At 42.0% G+C, this 18,740-nt stretch overlaps 1 protein-coding gene across 3 annotated transcripts in view; it reads right to left on the reverse strand.

Moving 5' to 3' along the window:
- The window catches only part of LOC112256896 (leucine-rich repeat-containing protein 1), a 75,832-nt gene that overhangs the window by 39,819 nt on the left and 17,273 nt on the right, over nucleotides 1-18,740 (reverse strand). For all 3 annotated transcript variants that reach the window (XM_024430463.2, XM_024430473.2, XM_024430455.2), the window contains exon 2: nucleotides 515-632. In XM_024430463.2, the coding sequence (XP_024286231.1) occupies nucleotides 515-632 (118 nt within the window). The remainder of the gene's footprint in view (nucleotides 1-514; nucleotides 633-18,740) is intronic.

Here is an 18,740-nt window from a genome sequence, read left to right on the forward strand (position 1 = left end):
TTTCTTTGAGGAATGTTAACCCTTTTAGTCCAGACGTTATGAGAGAAACCACACCATTATGGCTCTGAGAATATGTTTGATGTGTACAGTGAAAGCGAGAGGATGGATAGTGCTGAGCATGACTGGTGGTTTGAGCTACTTCTATTGCTTGTCTAGCACTTACTCGCTACATTTTCTAACATATAGGCCTATCATAGTAATAACATCTTATATCCAAGGTCTAGGTTTCTTCCTAGGTTCCTGCATTTCTAGGGAGTTTTTCCTAGCCACCGTGCTTCTACATCTGCATTGCTTGCCGTTTGTGGTTCTAGGCTGGGTTTCTTTATAGCACTTTGTGACATCTGCTGATGTAAAAAGGGCTTTAAAAATACATTTGATTGATTGTTATCAAAATATCAACAGTTTTAAAATGTTTGTTCATTCATAGCACCCGTGGTTGAATCAATGTGAGTTTATTTGGTGGGGTTGAAGATCCTTCCAACAGTGTTTAAGACCAGTGGTTCTCTCTTCTCACCATTACGAGAGACATCAAGTTCTACCAGCTGCATGAAGTTTGCAATTTCTGGAGGAAGTCTTTGGATCTCGTTGTCACTCAGGCCCAGCTTTCGTAGCTTTAGCAGCTGAAAAAATGGCTGAAAAAGACAAAACACACATATTAGACTGGGTGTATAGTTGACATGGACCTAGTAAAGCATTCAGTGTGAACAAATGAGAACCATATTTTTTCCAATGGCCTACTATTTGTCCCATCCTGAAAATGTGATGGAACAGTATCATTGATAAAACAAAAAACACTTTCCAGAAACCTATGAACCCAATTAAAAGGGGCAAGCTGCAGTTGCTACTGTACAGTGGGGGAAAAAAGTATTGTCAGCCACCAATTGTGCAAGTTCTCCCACTGAAAAAGATGAGAGGCCTGTAATTTTCATCATAGGTACACTTCAACTATGACAGACAATATGAGGAAACAAAATTAGAAAAATCACATTGTAGGATTTTTAAATGAATTTATTTTCAAATTATGGTGGAAAATAAGCATTTGGTCAATAACAAAAGTTTCTCAATACTTTGTTATATACCCTTTGTTGGCAATGACAGAGGTCAAACATTTTATGTAAGTCTTCACAAGGTTTTCACACACTGTTGCTGGTATTTTGGCCCATTCCTCCATGCAGATCTCTAGAGCAGTGATGTTTTGGGGCTGTTGCTGGGCAACACAGACTTTCAACTCCCTCCAAAGATTTTCTATGGGGTTGAGATCTGGAGACTGGCTAGGCCACTCCTGGACCTTGAAATGCTTCTTAGGAAGCCACTCCTTCGTTGCCCGGGTGGTGTGTTTGGGATCATTTGTCATGCTGAAAAGACCCAGCCACGTTTCATCTTCAATGACCTTGCTGATGGAAGGAGGTTTTCACTCACAATACATGGCCCCATTCATTCTTTCCGTTACACGGATCAGTCGTCCTGGTCCCTTTGCAGAAAAACAGCCCCAAAGCATGATGTTTCCACCCCCATGCTTCACAGTAGGTATGGTGTTCTTGGATGCAACTCAGAATTCTTTGTCCTCCAAACACGACGAGTTGAGTTTTTACCAAAAAGTTATATTTTGGTTTCATCTGACCATGTGACATTCTCCCGATCTTCTTCTGGATCATCCAAATGCTCTCTAGCAAACAGACGGGCCTGGACATGTACTGGCTTAAACAGGGGGACACATCTGGCACTGCAGGATTTGAGTCCCTGGCGGCGTAGTGTGTTACTGATGGTAGGCTTTGTTACTTTGGTCCCAGCTCTCTGCATGTCATTCACTAGGTCCCCCCGTGTGGTTCTGGGATTTTTGCTCACCGTTCTTGTGATCATTTTGACCTCACGGGGTGAGATCTTGCGTGGAGCCCCAGATCGAGGGAGATTATCAGTGGTCTTGTATGTCTTCCATTCCCTAATAATTGCTCCCACAGTTGATTTTTTTCAAACCAAGCTGCTTACCTATTGCAGATTCAGTCTTCCCAGCCTGGTGCAGGTCTACAATTTTGTTTCTGGTGTCCTTTGACAGCTCTTTGGTCTTGGCCATAGTGGAGTTTGGAGTGTGCCTGTTTGAGGTTGTGGACAGGTGTCTTTTATACTGATAACAAGTTCAAACAGGTGCCATTAATACAGGTAACGAGTGGAGGACAGAGGAGCCTCTTAAAGAAGAAGTTACAGGTCTGTGAGAGCCAGAAATCTTGCTTGTTTGTAGGTGACCAAATACTTATTTTCCACCATAATTTGAAAATAAATTCATTAAAAATCCTACAATGTGATTTTCTCGATTTTTTTTCTCATTTTGTCTGTCATAGTTGAAGTGTACCTATGATGAAAATTACAGGCCTCTCATCTTTTTAAGTGGGAGAACTTGCACAATTGGTGGCTGACTAAATACTTTTTTGCCCCACTGTACATCCATTTTGGGGTTTATAAAATGAATGATGTACCACTTGATTCTTGAAAAATAACTGTTGTCTTTTTATTGGTTTATTCGTATTGCCATTAGCTTTTGCCGAAGTAGCAGCTATTATTCCTAGGGTGCACACAGTACCTAAAACACTGCAAGTAGACAAGAACAGTCAATCAGAATGCAAAATATAAGCTTGTTTAACTCAAATGTTTGCAAACGAAGAACATTTAAACAAACACTCTATAACCTCAAAATATGGTTAACACTATCATTTGATATCATGTATGGTCAGTCCTTGCGTCAAAACCTCGGTCTTTTCATTTGAGAGTGGTCACTTCTCCAGCCCCATGCTTCAACTTTTTACCAAAACGGGGGCAGGGAAAGGCTTTGTTATTGTTTCAACTTCTGATTGCCACTTTAAAATGTTGAGTGACTAACCAGATTTCCATCCAACCATTTCATGTGGATGAATTACCTGACACATAATATTTTTTATATTTTTTAAAATCACAACCGGGTTGATGGAAACAGGGAATGTCAGTACAATTTATTAAATGTTGATAGACAATTTGTTTGTTGTTATCCCACTACAACTTGGGAAAGCATGCAGTTTATAAGGCTACAAAATAAGTTAAGATGAAATTCACAGGGTGGTGAAAGCACACGGTGATGAGCTTGAGGCTCCTTTCCAATAAATATCGAGGGTTCTGTTCTGGTGACATGATGATGGATGCTTGGCTGCCGTTTAACCAACAAAAAGAATCTCGCTCTTATCCAGAGCCTACATGATGAGGTTGTTATCTGTAAACATTTGCTATAAAAACAGAGTAAAGTTATTTCTATGTGCACTACGTCCTCATACATAGACTTATCAACAAGTCAGTTTGATGGAAAAATGTCTGGTGGGAAAATGCGCATAGTTTTTACATAAAATCTGTCGCCGACTGGATGGACACCTAGCTACTGTTAAACATATGTAATAACAGGCTAACTGAAAGACCATACTTGACCACAATCAACTCACTAAATAAGTTTTAACCAGCAAAAAGTAAAGCAATTAGGCTTAAGAGTGGTAGTCAGTGGTCTGGCAAATGTTGTTCAGTTCCTACGCAGTTCTCTGATGTAATCAACTAGCCTGTTCTTTTATCTGGATGATGACCTACTTGCTGCCTTATCCTGACACTTCCAGACACCATCTCTGTTTCATAAATATTAACCCCAAAAGACTTGTTTCAAAAACATACAACCATAGTATTCTTGAAAATGTAGTGTTTACACAGCCACCCTAAAAACTCAAAATCAGATTTTTTTATTTCTATATCTAGGCCTAATTTCAGTTTTACATGAACCATATCAGAGATGCAGATTCACACTGGTGTAGCCTCTGATTATCGATTGATTTGACTGTATAAAATATCAATTTGTGAAAAAATGATCAGAATTTGGCTGCTTGTGCAAAGGTGGTATAAATTGGATGGGTATGAGATATGCAAATAATTGGCACAAGTTTCTGAATTAGGCTTCGTTTTCAGAGGCAGCCCAATTGTGAGATTTTGCACGTTTGGGCAAAAGAGCTATGTGATTGGTCAAAAGACCAATTAGTGGAAAAAGATCAAAATTGGGCTGCCTGTGTAAATGCACATCGACCCTAGGAGTAGAGACCTATAGTGAGACTAACAGAAGTCGTGAGGGAATAGCCCTCCACCTTAATTGAATATGAATAATAAGCTACAGCATAACAGGTATAAAAAAATCTCTATTGAAGTAGGCCTATTTTAAGGACAAGTAGCTTACTTTGATTGCAAACAATGCCATCAGTGATGGTGAACTGGACTCCAATTTGCATTTTCAAGAGCACACTCAATCTAGGCTTCCATATTTTACATTAATTTAAAATGAAAATGTAGCCTAGACCTTCTACCGGTAAGTAAACTTCCAGAAATGTTCAAGGTTTTATAACTTCAGGACAGAAATCGAGTTAGCCTAAATAGTCTAAATAGCCTAGTGATTCTTAGGTGCTATGAACTCAAAAGGTAATAAGGAGTCCTTCAAATCCATCAATGTTTTGATCATCCTTTACCATTGATATAACTTTCATAACTATTGCAGGTTGTCTTTATGACAAAGGCCTGCCCATCTTCACGTGAAAGAAAGATCAATACTGGGACTTTCTAGGCCTACAGCTTCAACACCAACTGCATTTTATGTTTGAATGGTAGCCAGGCTGTGATTTGGCCTACTTATAATAATAATAATAATAATAAAATAATAGAAGAGACAATGATATGCTAAAATGTAAACTAGAGAATGAAATAGGCAAGCTAATAGGTCCACATGTGCCTTTCTTGTTGACCGTGTGAGGTTAACTGATAAAAATATTACATTGTAGTTGAGTTCTTTGGAAATGTACATTTTCCTGTTCACAATAACACATTCTGCTATGTCAACAACAAACCTAGCCTAATGATAACTGAACTGTAAACTGGTATTCTTGGGATGGAGGCACAGACACACACACCCGGACAATACAACCTTGGCCATCTGATGTGTGGATAAAACCTACACTGGTTTCATAGAATGTTTGTCCTGGCCTGAAACTCATGGTTTCAATGATCCTTTGGCCAGACAGAGGAGCACACAAGCCTCTAGTGTGTTCATTATAGACTAGGCCTATTCCAATGTCCCAACAAGACAGGTCAATCAGCTGCTCCAGAATACAATGTCAGCTAGCCTAACCTGCTCTTCCTGTTACCGTTATTCACCCCCAGAGCACACCCAACACAAGGAACCCATCTGCGCATGACAGATTTCTTCATCCCGCTGCCGCCCAAAACCACAGCTTTTCATACCGTACCCGCCCGCTCCTGCTGGCTTATCGTCCGACCGCTTCCCCCCAGTACCGCAATGTTATTTTAGGCGAATGTGACAGCTCACTTGCCAGCCATGGTGCCAGCTATTTTGCACCCAATAGGCAACATCAAAATTCACACAAATAACTGAAGAAATATTAAATTACCTGTGATTCTTATGTGACCCATTATATTAAGTTATCGGTATAGTCTATATCAGCCAATAGGCTAGATAGTTTGAAGAGAGCAGAGTTGGACAGACTGCGGACACTTGCACATTCCTTCCTTCCATTCCTTCCTTTAACTAGGCAAGTCAGTTCAGAACAAATTCTTATTTTCAAGTTCTTATTTTCCCAGGAACAGTGAGTTAACTGCCTTGTTCAGGAGCAGAATGACAGATTTTAACCTTGTCAGTTCGGGGATTCGATCTTGCAACCGTTCGATCTTGCAATCGTTCACTTAACATGGTAGCCTATGTGCACGCTGCGCCTTTTCACAATTTTTTGATTGCACCTCGACTAGGATAGGGCGGTATCCAGATTTTCATATCCTCAGTCCGTCCTTCAATCACACCGGGGTTACAGGCTTAGTACACAAGGGGGCGCCAAAACCCCCCACAAAAAAAGCCAATTGGACATACATTACCAGAACGCTAAATAAATTAGCACACGTAATAGCGAATTTCCATGGAGTCTGCTAGCAAAAAAATGCTAACGTACACACAAACAAAAATAAACAAATTGCAAAGACAGGGAATCCAGCTCAAAGTTATACATACAGTGCATTGGGAAAGTATTCAGACCCCTTGACTCCTTATAAAATGGTTTTAGTGTTTCCCCCCGTCATCAAGCTAAACACAACACCCAATAATTAATATATATATATATATATATAAATAAAATACAAAGCATGTAGTTTCTATCATAGGTATACTTCAACTGTGAGAGACGGAATCTAAAACAAAAATCCAGAAAATCACATTGTATGATTTTTAAGTAACTAATTTGCATTTTATTGCATGACATAAGTATTTGATACATCAGAAAAGCAGAACTTAATATTTGGTACAGAAACCTTTGTTTGCAATTACAGAGATCATACGTTTCCTGTAGTTCTTGACCAGGTTTGACCAGGTTTGCACACACTGCAGCAGGGATTTTGGCCCACTCCTCCATACAGACCTTCTCCAGATCCTTCAGGTTTCGGGGCTGTTGCTGCTGGGCAATACGGACATTCAGCTCCCTCCAAAGATGTTCTATTGGGTTCAGGTCTGGAGATTGGCTAGGCCAATCCAGGACCTTGAGATGCTTCTTACAGAGCCACTCCTTAGTTGCCCTGGCTGTGTGTTTCGGGTCATTGTCATGCTGGAAGACCCAGCCACGAGGTTGTTGGCCAAGATCTCGCGATACATGGCCCCATCCATCCTCCCCTCAATACGGCACAGTCATCCTGTCACTTTGCAGAATAGCATCCTGAAAAAAAGATGTTTCCACCTCCATGCTTCACGGTTGGGATGGTGTTCTTGGGGTTGTACTCATCCTTCTTCCTCCAAACACGGCGAGTGGAGTTCAGACCAAAAAGCTCTATTTTTGTCTCACCAGACCACATGACCTTCTCCCATTCCTCCTCTGGATCATCCAGATGGTCATTGGCAAACTTCAGACGGGCCAGGACATGCGCTGGCTTGAGCAGGGGGACCTTGTGTGCGCTGCAGGATTTTAATCCATGACGGCGTAGTGTTTTACTAATGGTTTTCTTTGAGACTGTGGTCCCAGCTCTCTTCAGGTCATTGACCTGGTCCTGCCGTGTAGTTCTGGGCTGATCCCTCACCTTCCTCATGATCATTGATGCCCCACGAGGTGAGATCTTGCATGGAGCCCCAGACCGATGGTGATTGACCGTCATCTTGAACTTCTTCCATTTTCTAATAATTGCGTTAACAGCTTTTGCCTTCTCCCCAAGCTGCTTGCCTATTGTCCTGTAGCCCATCCCATTCTTGTGCAGGTCTACATTTTATCCCTGATGTCCTTACACAGCTCTCTGGTCTTGGTCATTGTGGAGAGGTTGGAGTCTGTTTGATTGAGTGTGTGGACAGGTGTCTTATACAGTTAACGAGTTCAAACAGGTGCAGTTAATACAGGTAATGAGTGGAGAACAGTAGGGCTTCTTAAAGAAAAACTAACAGGTCTGTGAGAGCCGGAATTCTTACTGGTTGGTAGGTGATCAAATACTTATTTCATGCAATAAAATGCAAATTAATTACTTAAAAAACATACAATGTGATTTTCTGGATTTTTGTTCCGTCTCTCACAGTTACCTATGATAAAAATTACAGACCTCTACATGCTTTGGAAGTAGGAAAACCTGCAAAATCAGCAGTGTCTCAAATACTTGTTCTCCCCACTGTAGCAGTCTCTCGGTCCCAGCTTTGATGCACCTGTACTGACCTAACCTGCTGGATGATAGCGGGGTGAACAGGCAGTGGCTCGGGTGGTTGTTGTCCTTGATGTTCTTTTTGGCCTTCCTGTGACATCAGGTGGTGTAGCTGTCCTGGAGGGCAGGTAGTTTGACCCCGGTAATGCATTGTGCAGACCGCATCACCCTCTGGAGAGCCTGGCGGTTGTGGGCGGTGCAGTTGCCGTACCAGGCGGTGATACAGCCCGACAGAATGCTCTCAATTGTGCAACTGTAAAAGTTTACGAGAGTTTTAGGTGACAAGCCAAATTTCTTCAGCCTCTTCACCACACTATGTGTGGGTGGACCATTTCAGTTTGTCCATGATGTGTACACCGAGGAACTTTAAACGTTCCACCTTCTCCACTGCTGTCCCATCAATGTGGATAGGGTGGTGCTCTCACTGCGGTTTCCTGAAGTCCACGAGCATCTCCTTTGTTTTGTTGACGTTGCGTGAGGTTGTTTTCCTGACACCATACTCCCAGTGCCCTCACCACCTCCCTGTAGGCGGTCTCGTCGTTGTTGGTAATCAAGCCTACTACAGTTGAGTTGTCTACAAACTTGATTGAGTTGGAGGCGTGCATAGCCACGGAGTCATGGGTGAACAGGGAGTACAGGAGGGGGCAAAGCATGCACCCTTATGGGGCCCCAGTGTTGAGGATCAGCGAAGTGGAGATGTTGTTTCCTACCTTCGCCACCTAGGACAGCCCATCAGACACAGTGCAGACACAGGGCCTCGAGCTTAATGATGAGCTTCGAGGGTACTATGGTGTTGAATGCTGAGCTGTAGTCAATGAACAACATTCTTACATAGGTATTCCTCTTGTCCAGATTGGATAGGGCAGTGTGCAGTGTGATTGCATCATCTGTGGACCTATTGGGGCGGTAAGCAAATTGAAATGGGTCTAGGGTGCGGTGATATGATCCTTGACTAGTCTCTCAAAGCACTTCATGATGACAAAAGTGAGTGCTACGGGGCAGTAGTCATTTAGTTCAGTTATCTTTGCCTTCTTGGGTACAGGAACAATGTGGCCATCTTGAAGCATGTGGGGACAGCAGATAGGGGACAGGGAGACATTGAACATGTCTGTAAACAAACCTGCCAGCTGGTCTGCGCTTGCTCTGAGGATGCTGCTAGGGATGCCATCTGGGACGGCAGCCTTGCGAGGGTTAACACGTTTAAATGTCTTACTCACATCGGCCACGGAGAAGGAGAGCCCACAGTCCTTGGAAGCTGGCCACGTTGGTGGCACTGTGTTATCTTCAAAGCGGGCAAAGAACGTGTTTAGCTTGTCCAAAAGCAAGACAATGTCCGCGACGTGGCTGGTTTTCCTTTTGTAGTCCGTGATTGTCTAAAGACCCTGCCACATACGTCTCGTGTCTGAGCCGTTGAATTGCAACTCCACATTGTCTCTATACTGACCTTTGCCTGTTTGATTGCCTTGAGAAGGGAATGACTACTCTGTTTGTATCCTATCATATTCCTAGTCACCTCGCCATGGTTAAATGTGGTGGGTCGCGCTTTCAGGTTTACGTGAATGCTGCCATCTACAGTTGAAGTTAGACGTTTACATACACTTAGGTTGGAGTCATTAAAACTAATTTTTCAACCACTCCACAAATGTCTTGCCAAAACTATAGTTTTTTTAACAAGTCGGTTAGGACATCGACTTTGTGCATGCCAAAAGTAATTTTTCCAACAATTGTTTACAGACAAATTATTTCACTATAATTAAGTATCACAATTCCAATGGGTCAGAAGTTTACATACACTAAGTTGACTGTGCCTTTAAACAGCTTGGAAAATTCCAGAAAATATTGTCATGGCTTTAGAAGCTTCTGATAGGCTAATCGACATCATTTGAGACCAATTGGAGGTGTACCTGTGGATGTATTTCAAGGCCTACCTTCAAACGCAGTGCCTCTTTGCTTGACATCACAAGAAAATTAAAAGAAATCAGCCATGACCTCAGAAAGAATGTTGTAGACCTCCACAAGTCTGGTTCATCCTTGGGAGCAATTTCCAAACGCCTGAAGGTACCACGTTCATCTGTACAAACAATAGTACGCAAGTATAAACACCATGGGGCCACACAGCAGTCATACCGCTCAGTAAGGAGACACGTTCTATGGTCTGATGAAACAAAAATAGAACTGTTCGGCCATAACGACCATTGTTATGTTTGGAGGAAAAAGGGGGAAGCTTGCAAGCCGAAGAACACAATCCCAACTTTGAAGCATGGGGGTGGCAGCATCAGGTTGTGGGGGTGCTTTGCTGCAGGAGGGACTGGTGTACTTCACAAAATAGATGGCATCATGAGGTAGGAAAATTATGTGGATACATTGAAGCAACATCTCAAGACATCAGTCATGAAGTTAAAGCTTGGTCGCAAATGGGTCTTCCAAATGAACAATGACCCCAAGCATACTTCCAAAGTTGTGACAAAATGGCTCTAGGACAACAAATTCAAGGTATTGGAGTGGCCACCACAAAGCCCTGACCTCAATCCTATGGAAAACTTGTTGGCAGAACTGATGAAGTGTGTGTGAGCAAGGAGGCCTTTCAACCTGAATCAGTTACACCAGCTGTCAGGAGGAATGGGCCAAAATTCACCCAACTTATAGTGGGAAGCTTGTGAAAGGATACCTGAAACTTTTGACCCAAGTCAAACAATATAAAAGGCAATACTAACAAATACTAATTGAGTGTATGTAAACTTCTGACCCACTGGGAATGTGATGAAAGAAATAAAAGCTGAAATAAATCATAACCTCTACTATTAATCTGACATTTCACTTTCTTCAAATAAAGTGGTGATCCTAACTGACCTAAAACAGGCCATTTTTACTAGGATTAAATGTCAGGAATTGTGAAAAACTGAGTTAAATGTCTTTGGCTAAGGTGTATGTAAACTTCCAACTTCAACTGTATGCACGGTTTCTGGTTAGGGTAGGTTGCAATAGTCACAGTAGGAACAACATCTCCAATACACTTCTTGATGAATTCAGTAACTGTCTCGGTATATACACATCGATATTATTCTATGAAGCTACCCGGAACATATCCCAGCCCGCGTGATCAAAACAATCTTGAAGTGTGGATTCTGATTGGTCAGACCAGCATTGAATGGTCCTTTGCACGGTTACATCCTGTTTGAGTTTCTGCCGATAGGAAGGGAGGAGCAAAATGGAGTCATGGTCAGATTTGCATAAAGGAGGGCGGGGGAGGGCCTTGTATGCATCCCGGAAGTCAGAATAACAATGGTCAACAGTGTTTTTCCAGGCGAGCACTACAGTCAATAAGTTGATAGAATTTAGGTCGCCTTTTCCTCAAATGTGCTTTGTTAAAGTCCCCAGCTACAATAAATACAGCCACAGGATATATGGTTTCCAGTTTGAATGAAGTCCAGTGAAGTTCCATGAGGGCAGTAGTGGAATCAGCTTGAGGAGGGCCACGACCATGCTTCCCCGTAGGGATGGTGCCAGGTGTCCTCCAGACGTGATGCTTGGCATTCATACCAAAGAGTTCAAACTCTTTCATCAGACCAGATAATTTTGTTTCTCATGGTCTGAGAGTCCTTTAGGTGCCTTTCGGCAAACTCCAAGCTGATTGTCATATCCCTTTTACTGAGGAGTCGCTTCTGTCTGGCCACTTCCGTGAAGGCCTGATGGGTGGAGTGCTGCAGAGATGGTTGTCCTTCTGGAAGGTTCTCCCATCTCCACAGAGGAACTCTGGGGCTCTGTCAGAGTGACCATCGGGTTCCTTCTCCTCCAATTGCGCAGTTTGGCTGGGTGGCCAGCTCTAGGAAGAGTCTTGGTGGTTCCAAACTTCTTCCAATTAAGAATGATAGAGGCCCCTGTGTGCTTGGGGACCTTCAATGCAGCAGACATTTTTTGATACAGTTCCCTAGATCTGTGACTCAACACAACCCTGCCTCAGAGCTCTACAGACAATTCCTTAAACCTTATGGCTTGGTTTTTGCTCTGACATGCACCGTCAACTGTGGGACCGTATATAGACAGGTGTGTGCCTTTCCAAATCATGTCCAATCAATTGAATTTACCACAGGTGGTCTCCAATAAAGCCATAGAAACATCTCAAGGGTGATCAATGGAAACAGGATGCACCTGAGCTCAATTGAGTCTCATAACAAAGGGTCTGAATACTTACGTGAATAAGGTATACAAACTCAGCCAAAAAAGAAACGTCCTCTCGCTGTCAACTGCATTTATTTTTCAGCAAACTTAACATGTGTAAATATTTGTATGAACATAACAAGATTCAACTACAGACAAACTGAACAAGTTCCACAAACATGTGACTAACAGAAATCGAATAATGTGTCAAAATCAAAAGTAGCAGTATCTGGTGTGGCCACAAGCTGCATTAAGTACTGCAGTGCATCTCCTCCTCATGGACTGCACCAGAGTTGCCAGTTTTTGCTGTGAGATGTTACCCCACTCCTCCACAAAGGCAACTGCAAGTTCCCAGACATTTGTGGGGGGAAATGGCCTTAGCCCTCACCCTCCGATCCAACAGGTCCCAGACATGCTGAATGGGATTGAGATCTGGGCACTTCACTGGCCATGGCAGAACACGGACATTCCTGTCTTGCAGGAAATCATGCACAGAACGAGCAGTGTGGCTGGTGGCATTGTCATGCTGGAGGGTGATGTCAAGATGAGCCTGCAGGAAGGGTACCACATGAGGGAGGACGTCTACCCTGTAACGCACAGTAATGAGATTGCCTGCAATTACAAACTCAGTCCGATGATGCTGTGACACACCGCCCAAGACCATGACGGACCCTCCACCTCCAAATCTATCCCGCTCCAGAGTACAGGCCTCGGTGTAATGCTCATTCCTTCGACGATGAAGGCAAATCCAACCATCACCCCTAGTGAGACAAAACCGCGACTCATCAGTGATGAGCACTTTTTGCCAGTCCTGTCTGTTTCAGCGACGGTGGGTTTGTGCCCATAGGCTACGTTGTTGCCTGTGATGTCTGGTGAGTACCTGCCTTACAACAGGTCTACAGGCCCTCAGTCCAGCCTCTCTCAGCTTATTGCAGACAGTCTGAGCATTGATGGAGGGATTGTGCATTCCTGATGTAACTTGGGCAGTTCAAATCAAATGTTATTTGTCACATACACATGGTTAAATGTTGATGCGAGTGTAGCGAAATGCTTGTGCTTCTAGTTCCGACAATGCAGTAATAACCAATGAGTAATCTAACAATTCCACAACTACTACCTTATACACACAAGTGTAAAGGGATAAAGAATATGTACATAAAGATATATGAATGAGTGAGTGATGGTACATAACGGCATAGGCAAGATGCAGTAGATGGTATAGAGTACAGTATATACATGAGATGAGTAATGTAGGGTATATAACCATAAAGTGGCAGTTTAAAGTGGCTAGTGATACATGTATTACATAAAGATCGCTAGATGCAGTAGATGATATAGAGTACAGTATATACATATGAGATGAGTAATGTAGGGTATTTGAACATTATATTAAGTGGCATTGTTTAAAGTGGCTAGTGATACATTTTTACATCAATTTCCATTATTAAAGTGGCTGGAGTTGAGTTGTTGTTGTTGCCATCCTGTACCTGTCCCGCAGCTGTGATGTTCGGATGTACCGATTCTGTGCAGGTGTTGTTACACGTGGTCTGCCACTGCAATCAGCTGTCCGTCCGGTCTCTCTGTAGCACCGTCTTAGGCGTCTCACAGTACGGACATTGCAATTTATTGCCCTGGCCACATCTGCAGTCCTCATGCCTCCTTGCAGCATGCCTAAGGCACGTTCACACAGATGAGCAGAGACCCTGGGCATCTTTCATTTGGTGTTTTTCAGAGTCAGTAGAAAGGCCTCGAGTGTCCTAGGTTTTCATAACTGTGACCTGAATTGCCTACCGTCTGTAAGCTGTTAGTGTCTTAACGACCGTTCCACAGGTGCATGTTCATACATTTTCTATGGTTCATTGAACAAGCATGGGAAGCAGTGTTTAAACCCATTACAATGAAGATCTGTATTTGGATTTTTCTAATCATCTTTGAAAAGACAGGGTCCTGAAAAAGTGACTTTTCTTTTTCTGCTGAGTTTCTTTTTTAATACATTTGAAAAAAAATCTAAAACCCTGGTTTCGCTTTATCATTATGGGTTAGTGTGTGTAGAGTGCTGAGGAAAATGTGTTTTAGAATAAGGCTGTAACGTAACAATGTGGAAAAAGTCAAGGTGTCTTACTTTCCTAAGGCACTGTAGGTAACTACCAAATGTCATTTTGGGTGAGTTTGGACATTTACAAGCGAATGTGAACGAGAAACATTGTGCAAATGAACAAAGTTTGATGCACGCTTGTCTGAAGGAAGAGCAGTACTATATACACACGGTCTGTGTGGAGTCTGGGCAACGGGCCTGCCTGCTCTCAGAAGATAGGGGAGGAGCAGACGGGCCTAGAACTGAGAGGAGAGGGGCAAAAATGCAAGGGAATCAAGCTGCAGTGGCAGCTGCACATATTACTCATCCAACAGGCATTGACTTCTCAAACATGTCAAAGCTAACACAATATGATGCCCCGTGAGCTTATTAATTCAGCCACTTACTTAGATATGTTTAACTTGCTTGTTAAGGGTCGCCCTAAAGCAGAATTATTCGATTTTCATGCTTAAGAAATATCGTGTTGCGTTTTTTAAACGCAGATCTAAAATGCTTCTTATTTTAATTTAATCTCAGCATCAAACTCATTTTGTGCTTCAGTTGCACTTCTCCACTCAGATGAGAATTCACAAATGGGCATTCTATCAAAACACAGCACTCTGACTGGTGTAGCAACTTCTCAGTGTAGCCAGCCTGGTAATATGCAAGATTGACTTTAAGCAAAACATTTTAAAAAGTAACTGGTTACATTATTTTTATGATAAACATTAGAAATATGATGGACATGCATCGTTCTTTGCAACAATAAAAAATACCTTGCTTTTTGTAAGCTTATTTACTGTTGAAAATGAAGCTATTTTCTGCCGACTGTGTTGCACTAATGTATTTCCTGTGAAGGAAAACTATAGTTGCACATCCCTGAACACTGCAAAAAGACACTTGACTTTCAATATAAAAAACAACCCGTAAATACACAGCTGGACTCACCTGCGCCCGCATTCTCCCGTTGTACTATTTACAAACAAACATGTAAACGGCTCAAATGTTCTGGGGAACTACGGTGAGCTTCATAATGTAAAATAATATTACAGGTGAAAATGAAGAACGCAATCTGATTTATCTAACGTATTACACAAGTATCTACAAATATAAAAATGCATTGGAAATTTAAAATAAACAAAATAGTTTAAACGCTATTGAAAAACCATCCCGTGGCTACTTCCAAATACCCTGGTATACCGCCCAAGCTGAACCTCGACACCAGGGATGTGATTAATTGTTTTTCTTTATGTTTAAACTGCGACATTTACAATGCAGATGGTTTACATTGCGCATCCAGCAGAGGGAGAAAATTGTATAATTTATGCTGCTGCTGCTCTTGAGTTTCACGAGAGTGGAGCATGTAGCTTGTTGTTATCGTTCAATCACGAGTCAAACCAGCACTAGGCTTCAGTCATAGAGCCTCTGTGTAGTTATTAGGAGATATCTAGGCTAATTAAAGGAAGATGGAATTAAAATGACAGAACTAAAAGTTAAATGAGAAGGACAAGCTACAACACCAAAAGCCAACAGGTAGGCTGCTACTTAATAATTTGAATAGAGTGGTTGTTATTTTCTGTAGGATTCGGGAAGGGGAGAAAGCACACAGTTAAAAGTTATGTAGTCTCAATTAGTCTACCTAACGCTAGCTTAACTAGCTTCTCTCAATTTGATGCAGTCAAGACAGGTACTACATAATCAGATAAATAACTAGCAAAATTGAGTGTACCAGTGCAAGTTAAGTTCACTGCCATCTCTCCCTCTCCCTGCTCACCTCTTCATTCACATAAAATATCTTCTAGAGGTCGACCGAATATGATTTTTCAACGCCGATGACCGATGATTGGAGGACCAAAAACCCCGATATGATTAATCGGCCGATTTTTTAATTATTTTTTAATTGTAATAATGACAATTACAACAATACTGAATGAACACTTATTTTAACTTAATATAATACATCAATAAAATCAATTTAGCCTCAAGTAAATAATGAAACGTTCAATTTGGTTTAAATAATGCAAAAACACAGTGTTGGAGAAGAAAATAAAAGTGCAATATGTGCAATGTAAGAACGCTAACGTTTAAGTTCCTTGCTCAGAACATGAGAACATATGAAAGCTGGTGGTTCCTTTTAACATGAGTCTTCAATATTCCCAGGTAAGAAGTTTTAGGTTGTAGTTATTATAGGAATTATAGGACTATATCTCGCTATACCATTTGTATTTCATTAACCTTTGACAATTGGATGTTCTTATAGGCACTTTAGTATTGCAAGTGTAACAGTATAGCTTCCGTCCCTCTCCTCGCTCCTCCCTGGACTCGAACCAGGAACACAATGACAACAGCCACCCTCATAGCAGCGTTAACCATGCAGAACAAGGGAAACAACCACCCCAAGGCTCAGAGCGAGTGACGTTTGAAAACGCTATTAGCGCGCGCTAACCTGCCAGCCATTTCACTTCGGTTACACCAGCCTCATCTCGGGAGTTGATAGGCTTGAAGTCATAAACTGCGCAATGCTTGACGCACAATGAAGATCTGCTGGCAAAGCGCACGAAAGTGCTTATTGAATGAATGTTTACGCGCCTGCTTCTGCCTACCACCGCTCAGTCAGATACTTAGATACTTGCATATAATCTGACTGAGCATTCAACTCAGGACACGCTAGATAATATCTAGTAATATCATCAACCATGTGTAGTTAACTAGTGATTATGATTGATTGTTTTTTATAAGATCAGTTTAATGCTAGCTAGCAACTTACCTTGGCTTACTGCATTCGCGTAACAGGCAGTCAGTCTCCTTGTGGAGTGCAACGGTCGTTATTGCGTTGGACTAGTTAACTGTAAGGTTGCAAGATTGGATCCCCCGAGCTAACAAGGTGAAAATCTGTCATTCTGCCCCTGAACGAGTCAGTTAACCCACCGTTCCTAGACCGTCATTGAAAATAAGAATGTGTTCTTAACTGACTTGCCTAGTTAAATAAAGATTAAATAAAGGTGTAAAAATAAAAAAGACAAAATTGGTGTCCAAAAATACCGATTTCCGATTGTTATGAAAAATTGAAAATCGGCCCCAATTAATCGACCTCTAATATCTTCCCAAAGTTGTCAGTGTGACCCCCAGCTCCCGCCCGCAGCATGAAAAATAAAATCATCCGTGCCGCAATGATCTCGGTCTGGACCCGCAGCCCTCTAAACCACCCTCCACACCATGCAGACAAACTCACAAATAGGTTATACTTAAACCGTTCTCCACTACTAAGTCATTATTTGGAATCTAATTGGGTTAAGTCAGACTGAGGGATAGCCTAATGACTCCAACAAACTAAACTTCTAATTTGTCTCTGTACCAGTTTCTTTACAAAAAGAAGAGCAACTGTTTAAAAAGAGAAAATGGTGGACCTCCCGGGTGGCGCAGTGGTTAAGGGCGGTGTTTCCTCCGACACATTGGGGCGGCTGGCTTCCGGGTTGGATGTGCGCTGTGTTAAGAAGCAGTGCGGCTTGGTTGGGTTGTGTATCGGAGGACGCATGACTTTCAACCTTCGTCTCTCCCGAGCCAGTACGGGAGTTGTAGCGATGAGACAAGATAGTAGCTACTAACAATTGGATACCATGCTGTGCATGTGTCTAATAGTCACATGCACAGCATTGTTAGCGTGATATGCTAGTTTGGTCTGTGAGCTAGGCTATTTGATCATCACTAATAGTCCATTTCATGTTTTAGGCTATAATATAGTCAAGTTTAGTGTCTACCTTCTACCTTGAACATAATATTACCCAAAAGGTATTAGTTTGAAAACTTAAGACAACCAAAACTACCCTACATTTAGCTTAACCTAGGCATTTTCCTGTGGCCTAACAAAGGTTTTCTAAACAACTGTACAAGCATAATTAAGACCAGTCGAAGTCACAGATCCTCAAGGAAGACTTGTTCAAACAGCTGCCAAATTAATTAACCTCACAAACTACTGGTACTGACTCAGTCTCTAAATGAGGGACCCCAAGAGGACACAATAACCAACATGGCTAGGGGTAAAGGGGAATGTCAAACATTCCAAGCCATTTGACATGGTTACCTTGTACAACATCTCTGCTGGCTCGGTTTTTAAAAGGGGGAGATTATTACATAGATGAAGGCGTTTAGGTCTGGTCTAGCACGCTAGCCTAGATCTTTAAAACTTGCATATTGGAGAAAGGGGTCCGGTTTTGACTCGTACTGTCTTTTGTATATTAGGCTAAGTTAGCATCTTACTTAACATAAGACAATGGCAATAAACTTCAGGTGTGATGCTAGAACTAGAGTACAACAGAACAAAGAAACAATCATGTTGACCCATAACAATACTATCCCTTTCATACTACGACATTTTTCCACAAACTTTATTACACAATCAACTTTTTTCTGCATTTTCTTTATATCTGAAAGGTATTGACAGTATCAAAGCAAAAGTTTGTATTTCCACCCAACAACCTAGTAATCATTTCGGTAAAGTTCTGCCTACGACTTAGTATGAAACATAGCCGTAATGCCGAGGCGGCATTGGCATGCACTAAAGCTCTTAAACTCTTGATGGTTGCTAGGTTAGCCCGTTAACCATCCTCCTACAGGTTCTAAACTTTGCAAGGCATGTCACTTCACCCATCTCTTCGCATAGCCTACCACTAGGGCCTACCACTGTTATTCAAGCCCAGAAGCTAGGATATGCAAAACCTTGGTAACATTGGATAGAAAACACTCTGCGGTTTCTACAACTGTTAAAATAATGTCTGTGAGTATAACATAACTG

Source organism: Oncorhynchus tshawytscha, linkage group LG01, assembly GCF_018296145.1.
Source record: "Oncorhynchus tshawytscha isolate Ot180627B linkage group LG01, Otsh_v2.0, whole genome shotgun sequence".
Classification (NCBI taxonomy): Eukaryota; Metazoa; Chordata; class Actinopteri; order Salmoniformes; family Salmonidae; genus Oncorhynchus; species Oncorhynchus tshawytscha.